At 37.0% G+C, this 16,679-nt stretch overlaps 2 protein-coding genes across 2 annotated transcripts; both read left to right on the forward strand.

Annotated features, from left to right (window-relative positions):
* The first annotated feature begins 1,004 nt into the window (after positions 1-1,004).
* On the forward strand, positions 1,005-10,133 carry LOC131009122 (cytochrome P450 72A397-like). The gene is made up of 6 exons (XM_057936340.1): positions 1,005-1,301; positions 1,387-1,607; positions 1,687-1,931; positions 2,577-2,961; positions 4,042-4,238; positions 9,855-10,133. The coding sequence occupies exons 1-6, from the start codon at positions 1,028-1,030 to the stop codon at positions 10,081-10,083; spliced, it is 1,551 nt and encodes a 516-aa protein (XP_057792323.1). The 5' UTR covers positions 1,005-1,027; the 3' UTR covers positions 10,084-10,133.
* An 828-nt stretch (positions 10,134-10,961) lies between these two features.
* Positions 10,962-14,498, forward strand: LOC131009121 (cytochrome P450 72A397-like). The gene is made up of 5 exons (XM_057936339.1): positions 10,962-11,293; positions 11,379-11,599; positions 11,682-11,926; positions 12,932-13,316; positions 13,942-14,498. The coding sequence occupies exons 1-5, from the start codon at positions 11,020-11,022 to the stop codon at positions 14,365-14,367; spliced, it is 1,551 nt and encodes a 516-aa protein (XP_057792322.1). The 5' UTR covers positions 10,962-11,019; the 3' UTR covers positions 14,368-14,498.
* The last annotated feature ends 2,181 nt before the right edge of the window (positions 14,499-16,679 follow it).

Below are 16,679 nucleotides of genomic sequence, written 5' to 3' on the forward strand. Positions count from 1 at the left end.
CACTCAATTTTGAAATTAATTTGAAATTGATTTCAAATTGGAAACTCCATTTTTAATATAGTATAGATAGATATTGTGGTTTTCGTGTTGGATGTATTTTCGTTTCATCGGGCTTTTATGTTTCTTCTTGTTAGTTTTCAAAAGAAGATATGCTTAATTATCTATGCTACCTATACATAAACATAATGTCAACATTTGAATTAAAATAACTAAAAGTAAAAAAGTAGCGGTTGGTGTTATGTTATATACCTTTCCATACAACTCTTAACTAATTGGTTAAATCGCTGTAATTTCGATTGATGCATCCAATGTACACATTTTTCTTGTTTTTTTCTTTTTCCTTTTTTTCCCAAATTTCTTCACTATAATTTATACTTTAATTTGAAAGGATCGTTTTGTGCATTACTACCAAGTGGAGCAAACAGAATCGTGTAGTGTGGGCCAATTGCACGTTGATGCTTTCAATTCATCGATCAAATACAACTGCAATAAAGACAATCCGTTCACATCATCTTATCTTTGTATATATAAAAATTACTCCCTATGTTCCAATCATTTTCTTGTTTGGGCATCTCATTTATAAATCTCAATTCAAAAAAAAAAAAAATTACCTTATCTAATTTATTTATATTTCTCTCCTCATTTACTTTATATATCTCTTACTTTTTCATTATTCTCTCTATCCCTCTATTCATTACTTTATTGACATTTTTTTAATTTACATGGCCCATTTTTCTGGGATGTTACATAATATTAATCACAAAGTTTTCCCCTCTATTAATTTATTTCTAGAGATGCAACATACATGTATATTACAATTGAATTGATCAAATAACTATCATATTGTTCCAAGCTGAATCAATTATCTAAACAAATACAACCCGTGTATCATCGTTGGAACTTGAGCCAATAATCTTTCAAAAGAAAAATTTGTTGATATCTCAACTTTGTCACTTGAACTAGGCTTCCTGAATTATTTTTGCCCCTATTAATAGAGACGATTAGAGTGGCCATGATAGCATGAAAAATGGAGATCCTGTATCAAATATTTATTGCTGGTTTTTCATTAGTGGCGTTGACATACATATTGAAATTACTAAATTGGGCATATTTCCAACCAAAATGGCTGGAAAAAGCCTTGAGAGAGCAGGGCTTAAAGGGTAATTCGTATAAGCTGGTGTATGGTGACATGAAGGAGATTGTGAAGACGATGGAGGAAGCCTACTCCAAGCCCATCAATCTTGACGATGATATCAAGCCAAGAGTCGTCTCTTTTTTCACCAAAATCATTCAAAAACATGGTATGTATATCTCTTCTTTTTTTAATAAATAAAAACTAATATTTTTCATTTTCTTAAAATTTAAATTTGGAATATATTTTTGCAGGAAATGAGTGCTTTTTCTGGCTAGGCCCAAAGCCATCAGTGATGGTGACGGAGGCTGAGCTAGTGAAGGAGGTGCTAACCAAGACTGATATCTACCTGAAGCAGAAGACCTCCAACCCACTGGCTAAGCTGCTCGCACTCGGCCTCATCACCTACGACAGTCACAAATGGTCCAAACACCGGAAAATCATCAATCCCGCTTTCCACCTCCACAAAATCAAGGTCATGATCTATTCCAAATTCCTACTTTAGGGTTTTGTCAATTTTATTAGAAATTTCATATCTCAAGTGAACTGCACAGCTCATGATTCCGGCCTTCTACTTGAGCTGCGACGAAGTCTTGAACCGATGGGAAAAGAGGGTTTCGGGTGAAGGATGCTGCGAGGTGGATGTGTGGCCTTATTTACAGAATTTAACGAGCGACGCAATATCAAGAACTGCGTTCGGTAGCAGCTATGAGCAGGGGAGACGAATATTCGAGCTTCAGAGAGAACAGGCTGAATACATCATGGCGGCTCAACGCTCTCTATATATTCCAGGATGGAGGTATGTATACACACGAGGCTACGCTTTGGTTATAATGAAAATTATATATTAATGCTTTTCATTTTGAGGCAACCAACACCAGTATAAAATACGTTGTTACACATCTTTTGTGAAAATCGTGTAATAGTGGCAAAAAGTGCGTAACTGTGTATTTTACATAAAATATTTCGAACTTTCGTTTTCTTCCAAACACCCCAAATTTTTAGTGATTTCTATAAAGTGTCCAACTTTACAAGTTTTCTCCTAAAAAAACTTCGACCTTTCAGCATTTTTCATAAAATATTCAGCTGCACGATCTGGTGACAGAAAGATGGCTCTTCTCAAACTAATTGGAGTCGAGTTACGCCACAAAACATTAGATTATGCATAACGGAACAGTTTATTAAAAATATTGAAAGTTCAGGGTTTTTAGGAGAAAACAAAAGTTCGAGACATAAAACACTATAAACACTTTTCTTTTCGATTTGTCTTATTTATAATGACACTTTTCCGAAATAGTATGTGATCCCTACTTTTTCTATACACCCACTTTACACTCTTAACCCTTTCTTAACTTTCGTGTACTCCAAAGCAAATCTGTCAAGATAAGTGAGACGGAGGGAGTATATATTAATGTTTTTCATTTTTTATTTTGCGAATGCGTAGATTTGTGCCGACCAAAAGGAACAAGAGAATGTACGAAATCGAGAGAGAAGTTCAGTCGTTGATTCGGCGGCTGATCGATGGGAGGATGAAGGCGATGAAAGGAGGGGAAGCTTGTGAGGAGGATTTACTGGGGATCTTGTTGGAGTCGAATTTGCGAGAGATGGAAGAAGGAGGCGACAAGAGTTTCGGAATGAGTAATGATGAAGTAGTTCAAGAGTGCAAACTCTTCTATTTTGCAGGCCAGGAGACCACCTCAGTGCTGCTTGTTTGGACAATGTTGTTGCTGAGTAGGTATCCACAGTGGCAGACCAAAGCCAGGGAAGAAGTCTTGCAAGTCTTTGCAAACCAAAAACCAGATTTTGATGGTCTCAATCACCTCAAGATTGTAAGTATAAGCTCACTTCAACTATTTAGGGGATATTTGGCTGAATTTACAAACTACCTAAAACAACGCATAAGCTCTTGAAAAATGTTTGGCTAAGAGGGTGTTTGCTTGAGCTTATATGCTTTTTAAAAGAAAATTATAAGTTGTTAAACAACTTAAAAGCTATATATTTAAATAAGTTCATATACCTCAATTCATTTTTTTATGGTCTTATATGCAACAATCATTTTGATAATGTTCGGTTATGGTTTATCACGTACGCTTTCAAATATATATTTGAAAGCTCTCTTCAATTTTCTCTTTTTAACAAATACTCCCTCCGTCCGCCAAAAGTGGACCATTTTTACTATATCGGGCGTCCGCAAAGAGTATACCACTTTCCTTTTATAGAAATGGTACCACCATCCACTTTAATCTTTTATCCTTACAAACACTCTTTATTTACAAAAGAAACCACCTCAAATTCAATCTCAACCACACATCTCATAAAGTGGTGGGACCCTTTCTCCACTACATCAAAATTATCACCAATTTTATTAAATCTCGTGCCCAGCCAAAGTGGTCCACTTTTGGCGGACGGAGGGAGTAGTATTTTCTATTTTTAACAAACTTCTCTAATAAGCTCAAATCATCCAAAGATTGACTTATAGAAAACTATATCTTATAAGATCTTTAAAATAAGCTTAGACTAAACAACTTATAAGCTCTCAAAAAAATAATTTCTTCAAATTAAACTCAAATTTTTTTCATAATCTTATAGACAATCCATTTACAATTTTTTCTTCTTTAAATAGATTTTTTTTTTCTCTATAGCTTATTATAAGCTCAATATTCAAATATTTTGAGAGCTTATAACCTCTTGAAATTTACATCTTATAAACTACTCCCGTGAAGCTTGAGCAATTTCTTAAATGAAAAATCTTTTACCATATAAAAAAAAATGCTCAAGTTTCGTGGAATAATCCGAAAAGGAATACTGCTCAAACTTCGGGGGGCAAAGGAAGTATTAAAACTTCTAAAATTAGCTTAGGTAAACACTTGCACTAGCTAGTTTATAATGTGATTAGTGCTAAATGACAGGTTACAATGATTCTATACGAGGTGTTGAGGCTTTATCCACCGGTAGTTTCTTTTGGTCGGAGAGTCGGCGAAGAAACCAAGTTAGGGAAAGTGAGATTGCCGGCGGGAGTTCAGGTTACACTGCCGACGATCATACTCCATCACGACCGGGAAATCTGGGGCGACGATGCGATGGAGTTCAATCCGCAGAGATTCAGCGAAGTGTTGGAATTGTGTTAAAAATGAAAGTGGGGATTTTTGTCCCACATTGGTTTTGCTATCAAAGTAGGTGGAGACTCTTAGGCTATTTAAGGAGTTCCAAGGTCTTTGATACAATTGCACCAATCACTACCTTTAGTCTTGTGATTACTTCTAGTTTGAAATTCCTTGCTCTTTGTTTTAGAGGGGTGAGAGGTTTTCAAAGGCTTGTAAGAGTGTAGTGGTTGTGAGTCGAGAGGGTGAGAAATACTGTGTGATTGTAGAAATTTATCATATAGTAATTTTCCAGTGTGTCGTGGTTTTTCTCCGGATTTGGAGTTTCCACGTTAAATTCTTGTGTTGTTAAATTGTGTCTAGTTTTATTCTTATTTCTTGTTTCTACCAAGTTTGGATGGGGAACTGATTTCCCAACAATTGGTATCAGAGCCTGGCTGAGGTCTCTTGATATTCCAAGTATGCTCTGTGGTTGCAGCATTGTCTGATCTTCCACATCAGAAAGGATTTCTTGAGAAAGATCCGGGCGGGGGTGTCTCTTGCGAGACGGCTGTTCATTTTGGTGGAGAAGCGGTACGTCAAGTCTACTTCAAGTCCAAATGAAGTTCGACGTGGAGAAATTCGATGGAATGATGAATTTTGGCTTGTGGCAAGTGCAAGTCAAGGATGTGCTGATACAATCTGGGTTACACAAGGCCCTGAAAGGACGTCCGGGTGCAGTCAAAAAGCCTGGTGCAGATGATGACGCAAACAACAAGTCCGGTATGAGTGATGAAGATTGGGAGGATCTGGATCTGAAGGCGGCAAGCACAATTCGTCTCTGCTTGGCCAAGAATGTACTTGCAAATGTACATGGGATTTCGAGTGCGAAGGAGCTTTGGGAAAAGCTGGAAGCTCTGTACCAAGCAAAAGGCATCTCGAATCGGTTGTATTTGAAGGAACAATTTCATACCTTACGGATGGATGAAGGTGTGAAGATTTCAGATCACTTGAGTATTCTCAATGGCATTATCTCTGAACTGGAGAGTATTGGAGCAAAAATTGAAGATGAGGATAAGGCTTTGAGACTCATCTTGTCTCTTCCACGTTCCTATGAACACATGAAGCCAATATTAGTTTATGGGAAGGAAACTTTGGTCTTTGCTGAAGTCACGGGCAAACTTCTTTTGGAAGAAAGAAGGCTGATGAGTGAAGGACGTCCTTCATCGGAAAATTCAGCAATGGTGGCCTTTAGCAGAGGGAGGAAGAAAGACTCCAAGGGCGTTGTTTGTTGGAGGTGCGGAAAACCCGGCCATACGAAGCGAAACTGTCCAGGTGGAGCTCGTCAAGGTGGAGCGGATTCGGCAGAAAGCTCCGAACAAGCAGCTAACATCGTGTTTGATGATGTCCTTTGAGGACATGAATATCCTTATGGCATGTCCAATGGCCATGATAGAGGATGTGACGATGTTAGTTGGACCACATGTGCATGGTTTTTTGGCATGGATGCAGGTGTGTGGTGAAAAGTATGTCGATGGCTGATGACTTCTAGGAGGGCCAAAAGCTAGAAGGTTGCACCAAAATTTCAGCAAGGTTTTTTCGACATGTGCCGAAGCAAAATTCTTAGAATGGTTTATTCTAAGTGTTCTACTCATTTGGTGGAGTAGGTTTATTCTCTTTTGAGGATGATGGTTCTTTGTGATAAGAATCATAATTGTCGGTGAAGACAATGGTGTTTTTCTTTCATTTTTAACAAGGTGGAGATTGTTGGAATTGTGTTAAAAATGAAAGTGGGGATTTTTGTCCCACATTGGTTTTGCTATCAAAGTAGGTGGAGACTCTTAGGCTATTTAAGGAGTTCCAAGGTCTTTGATACAATTGCACCAATCACTACCTTTAGTCTTGTGATTACTTCTAGTTTGAAATTCCTTGCTCTTTGTTTTAGAGGGGTGAGAGGTTTTCAAAGGCTTGTAAGAGTGTAGTGGTTGTGAGTCGAGAGGGTGAGAAATACTGTGTGATTGTAGAAATTTATCATATAGTAATTTTCCAGTGTGTCGTGGTTTTTCTCCGGATTTGGAGTTTCCACGTTAAATTCTTGTGTTGTTAAATTGTGTCTAGTTTTATTCTTATTTCTTGTTTCTACCAAGTTTGGATGGGGAACTGATTTCCCAACAATTGGTATCAGAGCCTGGCTGAGGTCTCTTGATATTCCAAGTATGCTCTGTGGTTGCAGCATTGTCTGATCTTCCACATCAGAAAGGATTTCTTGAGAAAGATCCGGGCGGGGGTGTCTCTTGCGAGACGGCTGTTCATTTTGGTGGAGAAGCGGTACGTCAAGTCTACTTCAAGTCCAAATGAAGTTCGACGTGGAGAAATTCGATGGAATGATGAATTTTGGCTTGTGGCAAGTGCAAGTCAAGGATGTGCTGATACAATCTGGGTTACACAAGGCCCTGAAAGGACGTCCGGGTGCAGTCAAAAAGCCTGGTGCAGATGATGACGCAAACAACAAGTCCGGTATGAGTGATGAAGATTGGGAGGATCTGGATCTGAAGGCGGCAAGCACAATTCGTCTCTGCTTGGCCAAGAATGTACTTGCAAATGTACATGGGATTTCGAGTGCGAAGGAGCTTTGGGAAAAGCTGGAAGCTCTGTACCAAGCAAAAGGCATCTCGAATCGGTTGTATTTGAAGGAACAATTTCATACCTTACGGATGGATGAAGGTGTGAAGATTTCAGATCACTTGAGTATTCTCAATGGCATTATCTCTGAACTGGAGAGTATTGGAGCAAAAATTGAAGATGGGGATAAGGCTTTGAGACTCATCTTGTCTCTTCCACGTTCCTATGAACACATGAAGCCAATATTAGTTTATGGGAAGGAAACTTTGGTCTTTGCTGAAGTCACGGGCAAACTTCTTTTGGAAGAAAGAAGGCTGATGAGTGAAGGACGTCCTTCATCGGAAAATTCAGCAATGGTGGCCTTTAGCAGAGGGAGGAAGAAAGACTCCAAGGGCGTTGTTTGTTGGAGGTGCGGAAAACCCGGCCATACGAAGCGAAACTGTCCAGGTGGAGCTCGTCAAGGTGGAGCGGATTCGGCAGAAAGCTCCGAACAAGCAGCTAACATCGTGTTTGATGATGTCCTTTGAGGACATGAATATCCTTATGGCATGTCCAATGGCCATGATAGAGGATGTGACGATGTTAGTTGGACCACATGTGCATGGTTTTTTGGCATGGATGCAGGTGTGTGGTGAAAAGTATGTCGATGGCTGATGACTTCTAGGAGGGCCAAAAGCTAGAAGGTTGCACCAAAATTTCAGCAAGGTTTTTTCGACATGTGCCGAAGCAAAATTCTTAGAATGGTTTATTCTAAGTGTTCTACTCATTTGGTGGAGTAGGTTTATTCTCTTTTGAGGATGATGGTTCTTTGTGATAAGAATCATAATTGTCGGTGAAGACAATGGTGTTTTTCTTTCATTTTTAACAAGGTGGAGATTGTTGGAATTGTGTTAAAAATGAAAGTGGGGATTTTTGTCCCACATTGGTTTTGCTATCAAAGTAGGTGGAGACTCTTAGGCTATTTAAGGAGTTCCAAGGTCTTTGATACAATTGCACCAATCACTACCTTTAGTCTTGTGATTACTTCTAGTTTGAAATTCCTTGCTCTTTGTTTTAGAGGGGTGAGAGGTTTTCAAAGGCTTGTAAGAGTGTAGTGGTTGTGAGTCGAGAGGGTGAGAAATACTGTGTGATTGTAGAAATTTATCATATAGTAATTTTCCAGTGTGTCGTGGTTTTTCTCCGGATTTGGAGTTTCCACGTTAAATTCTTGTGTTGTTAAATTGTGTCTAGTTTTATTCTTATTTCTTGTTTCTACCAAGTTTGGATGGGGAACTGATTTCCCAACAATTGGTATCAGAGCCTGGCTGAGGTCTCTTGATATTCCAAGTATGCTCTGTGGTTGCAGCATTGTCTGATCTTCCACATCAGAAAGGATTTCTTGAGAAAGATCCGGGCGGGGGTGTCTCTTGCGAGACGGCTGTTCATTTTGGTGGAGAAGCGGTACGTCAAGTCTACTTCAAGTCCAAATGAAGTTCGACGTGGAGAAATTCGATGGAATGATGAATTTTGGCTTGTGGCAAGTGCAAGTCAAGGATGTGCTGATACAATCTGGGTTACACAAGGCCCTGAAAGGACGTCCGGGTGCAGTCAAAAAGCCTGGTGCAGATGATGACGCAAACAACAAGTCCGGTATGAGTGATGAAGATTGGGAGGATCTGGATCTGAAGGCGGCAAGCACAATTCGTCTCTGCTTGGCCAAGAATGTACTTGCAAATGTACATGGGATTTCGAGTGCGAAGGAGCTTTGGGAAAAGCTGGAAGCTCTGTACCAAGCAAAAGGCATCTCGAATCGGTTGTATTTGAAGGAACAATTTCATACCTTACGGATGGATGAAGGTGTGAAGATTTCAGATCACTTGAGTATTCTCAATGGCATTATCTCTGAACTGGAGAGTATTGGAGCAAAAATTGAAGATGGGGATAAGGCTTTGAGACTCATCTTGTCTCTTCCACGTTCCTATGAACACATGAAGCCAATATTAGTTTATGGGAAGGAAACTTTGGTCTTTGCTGAAGTCACGGGCAAACTTCTTTTGGAAGAAAGAAGGCTGATGAGTGAAGGACGTCCTTCATCGGAAAATTCAGCAATGGTGGCCTTTAGCAGAGGGAGGAAGAAAGACTCCAAGGGCGTTGTTTGTTGGAGGTGCGGAAAACCCGGCCATACGAAGCGAAACTGTCCAGGTGGAGCTCGTCAAGGTGGAGCGGATTCGGCAGAAAGCTCCGAACAAGCAGCTAACATCGTGTTTGATGATGTCCTTTGAGGACATGAATATCCTTATGGCATGTCCAATGGCCATGATAGAGGATGTGACGATGTTAGTTGGACCACATGTGCATGGTTTTTTGGCATGGATGCAGGTGTGTGGTGAAAAGTATGTCGATGGCTGATGACTTCTAGGAGGGCCAAAAGCTAGAAGGTTGCACCAAAATTTCAGCAAGGTTTTTTCGACATGTGCCGAAGCAAAATTCTTAGAATGGTTTATTCTAAGTGTTCTACTCATTTGGTGGAGTAGGTTTATTCTCTTTTGAGGATGATGGTTCTTTGTGATAAGAATCATAATTGTCGGTGAAGACAATGGTGTTTTTCTTTCATTTTTAACAAGGTGGAGATTGTTGGAATTGTGTTAAAAATGAAAGTGGGGATTTTTGTCCCACATTGGTTTTGCTATCAAAGTAGGTGGAGACTCTTAGGCTATTTAAGGAGTTCCAAGGTCTTTGATACAATTGCACCAATCACTACCTTTAGTCTTGTGATTACTTCTAGTTTGAAATTCCTTGCTCTTTGTTTTAGAGGGGTGAGAGGTTTTCAAAGGCTTGTAAGAGTGTAGTGGTTGTGAGTCGAGAGGGTGAGAAATACTGTGTGATTGTAGAAATTTATCATATAGTAATTTTCCAGTGTGTCGTGGTTTTTCTCCGGATTTGGAGTTTCCACGTTAAATTCTTGTGTTGTTAAATTGTGTCTAGTTTTATTCTTATTTCTTGTTTCTACCAAGTTTGGATGGGGAACTGATTTCCCAACACGAAGGGGTGTCCAAGGCGCAAAAGAAGCAAGGAATATTCTTCCCGTTTGGGTGGGGCCCGCGCATCTGCGTCGGGCAAATGTTTGCGATGGTGGAGGCGAAGATGGCGGTGACTATGATTCTGCAACGCTTCTCCTTTGAGCTCTCGCCTTCGTATACGCACGCTCCTTGCACTGTCATTACTGCTCAGCCTCAGCATGGAGCTCACTTTCTTCTGCACAAGCTCTAGACTTTCACATTAATTGGATGGAATAAGATAATTCACTTTCTTCTGCACAAGCTTTAGATTTTCAGATTAGTCAGTGGATGGAATAAGATAGCTAAAAATGAAGAACGAAGAGATAAAATTATGAATAAATAGGGTGCCTCTAATATGTTTTATTTTATATTTAATAGATAAAGTAGGAAAAGGTCGTGATTGGTCTTATATGCCATCCACAACCACTCTTAAAGCGCGTTTACATTGGAGGATTAGCATTAACAAATAAAAATAGTAAAGTTAATCTCTTGTTTATTCTGACAGATTGAAACTTTGAGATATATCCCAAAGTTGTCCTTGATTATCTATATTATTTAAGCCATCGAAAGGGTGAAATTGGAGAAATCCTACTTTTAAGAATAAAAATATTTAATCATGCATTTTATTAATCATGGAACATAATTGTTTAATCGCTGTAATTTCTATTGTATGTAAACGTTTCTGTCTGATTCTCTTGGTAGCTAGTATTAATGCACGTAGTAAATAATCATTCCAAAAAGTTTAAAATATATTTAATTTTTTTGGAAGGATTGCTATGAAGAGAATCAAACACGTTTTATATTTAGACTTTTTGGAAGGATTGTTTTGTTCATTACTACCGAGAGAATCAAAGAGAAACGTTTTTCCATCGATCAAATGCAACTGCAATAAATAATCTGATCACATCATTTTATATACAAAAAAAATCAATACATAATATTAACCACATGCAAATTAAGTTTCATAATTTGATCATCTGAAAATGATACGACAACAACACACGATCCGATCCTAATTCGTTTTATATATATAAAAAAAATCAAATACATAATAATTAATAAATACAAACCACATCTAGGCAACTTTTTAATTTCATCCCCCCTTTAAAAAGAGATTATTAGAGTGGCCATAATAGCATGATCAAAAATGGAGATCCTGTATCAAATACTTACTGCTGGTTTTTCATTAGTGGCGTTGACATACATATTGAAATTACTAAATTGGGCATATTTCAGACCAAAATGGCTGGAAAAAGCCTTGAGAGAGCAGGGCTTAAAGGGTAATTCGTATAAGCTGGTGTATGGTGACATGAAGGAGATTGTGAAGACGATGGATGAAGCCTACTCCAAGCCCATCAATCTTGACGATGATATCAAGCCAAGAGTTGTCTCTTTCTTCATCAAAACCATTCAAAAACATGGTATATGTATCTCTTCTTTTTTTAATAAATAAAAACTAATATTTTTCATTTTCTTAAGATTTAAATTTGGAATAAATTTTTGCAGGAAATGAGTGCTTTTTCTGGCTAGGCTCAAATCCTTCAGTTGTAGTGACGGAGGCTGAGCTAGTGAAGGAGGTGCTAACCAAGACTGATATCTACCTGAAGCAGCAGACCCCCAACCCACTGGCTAAGCTGCTTGCGCTCGGCGTCTTTACCTACGACAAACAAAAATGGTCCAAACACAGGAAAATCATCAATCCCGCTTTCCACCTCCACAAAGTGAAGGTCATGATCTATTCCAAATTCGTGGTTTAGGGTTTTGTCAAATTTATTAGAAATTTTAATATATTTCAAGTGAACTGCACAGCTCATGGTTCCGGCCTTCTACTTGAGCTGCGAAGAAGTGTTGAACCGATGGGAAAAGAGGGTTTCGGGTGAAGGATGCAGCGAGGTGGATGTGTGGCCTTATTTACAGAACTTAACAAGCGATGCGATATCAAGAACTGCGTTCGGTAGCAGCTATGAGCAGGGGAGACGAATATTCGACCTTCAGAGAGAGCAAGCTGAATACGTCGTGGCGGCTCAACGCTCTATATACATCCCAGGATGGAGGTATAGTACGATCGTACTCCCATCGTCCCAATTTAATAGGCATAGGGCTCGGGCACACAGATGTTAAGAAATGAATAGTTTATAATAAAATATGATAGAGAAAATAACTTTTTTTGAGGATATATTTATCCAAAAAGTAGAAAGAAAAATGGAGATATTATTTTTTAAATAAAAATAGAGATAATTTAATTTGTGAGACATATATAGTGTAATTAATGAATTATGTGGCGATTTTGTTACGTTTGACTTTCCACTTTAGGAATGAATATATTGAAATGGAACATTCAAATAAGAAAACATGACCTATTAATTAATTAATTAATAACACAAGAAAATTATAGTCATGTAGATAAAAATATGAAAATAGCCTGTAGTCATTTTGGACTAATAACACAAGAAAATTATAGTCATGTAGATAAAAATATGAAAATAGCCTGTAGTCATTTTGGACTATTACGACCTTACACACTTTCACAAATTTTGTTATTCATATAACCAAAATTCATATAAATCGTGTAAGTACTGCGTAAATGCATAAGAGTTACTTTTGGCTAGAATAAAGTGTTGTCTCTAATTTATATATACACGAGGCTAGGGTTTGGTTATAATAAAAATCATATATTAGTGCTTTTTCTTATAATCAATTGCTTTAATTTGAGTGTGTTTACTTTGATGGAAAATGAGAGAAAAAATATATTTTCACACTCATTTTTTACTATTTTCATATGTTTACTATGATAGAAAATTTTCTCCGGGCTACAGCGTGTAATATTTTCTCGAGCAACTCCTTTTCACTCATTTTATCTCCACTGTTGGATAATATTATCCTATGATAGGACCGTGAAAATATTTTCCAACATTTTCTCATTTTTTCATCTCTAGTAAACATAAGATAAAAAGAGAAAAAGATAATATTTTCTCATATTTTTTTATCCACCATTTTCCAATGAAAATTTTACCATGACGGAATTTAACACTCCGTTTATATTGTGAACGCACGCGTAGATTCGTGCCGACAAAAAGGAACAAGAGAATGTACGAAATCGAGAGGGAAATTCAGTCGTTGATTCGGCGGCTGATCGAGGGGAGGATGAAGGCGATGAAAGGAGGGGAAGCTTGTGAGGAGGACTTACTAGGGATCTTGTTGGAGTCCAATTTGCGTGAGATGGAAGAAGGAGGCCACAAGAGTTTCGGAATGAGTAATGAAGAAGTAGTGGAAGAGTGCAAGCTCTTCTATTTTGCAGGGCAGGAGACCACCTCAGTGCTGCTTGTGTGGACGATGGTTTTGCTGAGTAGGTATCCAGAATGGCAGACCAAAGCCAGGGATGAAGTCTTGCAAGTCTTTGCTAACCGAACACCACATTTTGATGGTCTCAATCACCTCAAGATTGTAAGTAGTTTCCAATTATTGACCATCTCACTTCAACTATTTATTTTCGCCAAATGTGGGCCAAAATAGCTCGATTAGACTCAAATATGGCTCATATAATTAGCCTATTTTTTGCAAATTCAAAAAAATTGGCTTATTTTTACAAATCGTCATAAAATAGTGACCTAAAAAATTTTAAACTCCCAATTTATAACGTGATTAACTCCTTGAGTTAGAGGGTTTTTTAGGACAGTAACTTAGGTTGAATATTTGGAAATTAGGACAATAACTTTCGTACTTGTAAAAATACGACACTAATTAATAAGTGTTGCACACGCAGGATATTTCTCGGTCAATTATCGAATTTTCGCACTTTCCCGCAGAGACCAAGCACATGACATCCTATCTGGAGCCGTAAAAATGACGTGCTTGACACATAATCAACCCCTCCGTGCGGATTTTCATGTGCTTGGTTTGTGCGGAAAAGTCCTAAAATTCGATAACTGGTCCATAAATGTCCTGCGGGTGCAAAACTTAATAATTAGTGTCTTATTTTTACAAGTCCGAAAGTTATTGTCCTAATTTTCAAATCAATATATATAAGTTGTTATCCTAAAAAACTTTGATGATCTGGATCACATCACAGGTTACAATGATTCTGTACGAGGTGATGAGGCTTTATCCACCGGTAGTCTCTCTTGGTCGGGGCGTTGGCGAAGAAACCAAGCTAGGGAAAGTGAGATTGCCGGCGGGAGTTCAGGTTACACTGCCGACGATCATACTCCATCACGACCGGGAAATCTGGGGCGACGATGCGATGGAGTTCAATCCGCAGAGATTCGGCGAAGGGGTGTCGAAGGCGCAGAAGAAGCAGGGAATATTCTTCCCGTTTGGGTGGGGCCCGCGCATCTGTGTCGGGCAAATGTTCGCGATGGTGGAGGCCAAAGTGGCCATGGCTATGATTCTGCAACGCTTCGCCTTTGAGCTCTCGCCTTCGTATACGCACGCTCCTTGCACTGTCATTACTGCTCAGCCTCAGCATGGGGCTCACTTTCTTCTGCACAAGCTCTAGATTTTCAGATTGATTGGATGAAATATATAAGATTATACATATTATACTGTTGTAGCTCTGTGTTTTAGATAAATTATCTATTGTTTATTATGAAATGATGACAAATAATTTCACCGCTAGTTTGTTTTGCATTTTGTATCCCTACACTTAACGTCTCACTTTTGACTCTTTTTTTTTCAACTTTAATTATGTTTGCTTTCGTTTAATTTTATAGTTAATTTATTTCATCTTGTTAGGGTATATAATTATTTTTAATTATTTATTTTTATTTTTATTAGTTAAAATTCATTATTATGATTGATAAATTCAAAGTGAGGATATATAATTTTTTAAAAATTTTAATTTTTGAAAATAAAAATTAATTATACTTCATAATAATAATAATAATAATAATAATAATAATAAATTTATATGAAATTAATTAAATAAATAGATAGTATAATAATAATAATAAGGCACGATGCACATAAAAAAATCAAATTATATTTAAAATTAAATAATGTTTTACTAATTATTAATCTAATTAATGCTAATTTGGGTGGTTGTTACCGTACGCTCGAGCACATGATACCATCCCACCATATATTATACTTTAGAAAAAAAATCTCTACTCTTATCCACTCATATTCATATATCATGGATACGTATCCGACTTTAAAATGCAACAATGATTAGATATATAATGGTCCAACACACATGATTTATGAGGAAAAAAAGAGTATTTTAAATTTTAATTTCCTGAATGTTATATCCCTTTAGCCTAAATATATGTAGAAATTAGAATTAAGTATTTTTATGAATGTTAAGAAATATGTTGGTGTCCATTTTTTAAAATTTCAAAATTAGAGTTTTGCTGATATCAAATAGTTAGAAAAAGTTCCACCAAATTAATATATATATATATATATATATATATATATATATATATTATGTTCGTATCTCACATTTACAAAAATTAGCAATTTTTATTTAACGTTATGCAAAGCAAATGAGGTGAGAAAAAGTTAATATAAAAAGAAGACAATAGGATCCCATAAGCCTAACTCAAGCGGTAAAATTGAAGTACCTGATGACTCTTTTTTATGAAAAGTTTTAGGTTTAATGTGTAATTTTTTCACTTTTACGTAGATAATAATTTTGTCTCTGTGCGAGTTATATAATAGATTTTTTTTTTTTTTTTTTAAGAGGAGGTGGGGAATATGAAATGAAATTTTCTACGTATAATCTAGAAGACAGTGAGTGAATGACATTCATTGTTTTGGTCCTTTTGGATATATATAGCAATTGATTTTGGTCACTAAAGTTACGTCGGCCGGCCTGCAATTTTGAGTTTTATGATAAAGAAACGCACGTGCCCTTGTCCCCCTTTTAAGTTGTAACATAGGCAAAAATACAGAAAAATAATACTCCATTCGGCAGTCAAAAGTGAACCATTTTGGTTGGATACACGATTTAATAAAATTGGTGATAATTTTGATGTAGTGGAGAAATGGTCCCACCACTTTATGAGATGTGTGGTTGAGATTGAGTTTGGAGTGATTTTTTTGTAAATAAAATGTATTTGTAAGGATAAAAGATTAAAGTGAATGGTGAAATCATTTCTATAAAAAGAAAATGATATATTCTTTGCAGACGTCCGATATAGTAAAAGTGATCCACTTTTGACGGATGGAGGGAGTATTAAAGAGAGTCAAAACTAGGTTGTTGATCGTGTTTTCACATTTGAAATTTCATATAATACTATTTTTAGTTTTTTTTATTTATAATAATCAATAATATTATTTTTATAATTTGTGTAATTTACCATATCGATAGAAATTAGATACAACTAATTAAGGATAACAAGATTGTCAAAAAAATATACGTCCTGAACTTGCTACTCAACCACCTTAAATGATTTGATTGCAATTTTTGCATATGTGGCTTTTCGATAGTCATGTTAATTTTTGGTTGACCGATAGGATTTTCTAAAACGCACCTATTATAAAAGGTCATATTTTTAGTTCAAAAAACGAAAATTGAGAAAAGGTGTTATAATATGTAATTGTAGTTTATGTTTTTTTTTTTCCAAAAATAAAATAAATATATTTAAAAAATTACTCCCTCCGTCCACTAAAGATATGCCACAATTTCCTTTTTCGTCCGTCCACAAAAAATATGTCACATCCATTTTTAGCAGTAGGGTCCACACCATTCCACTCACATTTAAAGTGGGACCCTTACTCCACTACCAACTTCACTTACATTTTATTAAAACTCGTGCCGAAAATAAAGTGACATATTTTTGGTGGACGGAGGGAGTACATGATAAT

This window comes from Salvia miltiorrhiza, chromosome 2, assembly GCF_028751815.1.
Source record: "Salvia miltiorrhiza cultivar Shanhuang (shh) chromosome 2, IMPLAD_Smil_shh, whole genome shotgun sequence".
NCBI classification, from domain to species: Eukaryota; Viridiplantae; Streptophyta; class Magnoliopsida; order Lamiales; family Lamiaceae; genus Salvia; species Salvia miltiorrhiza.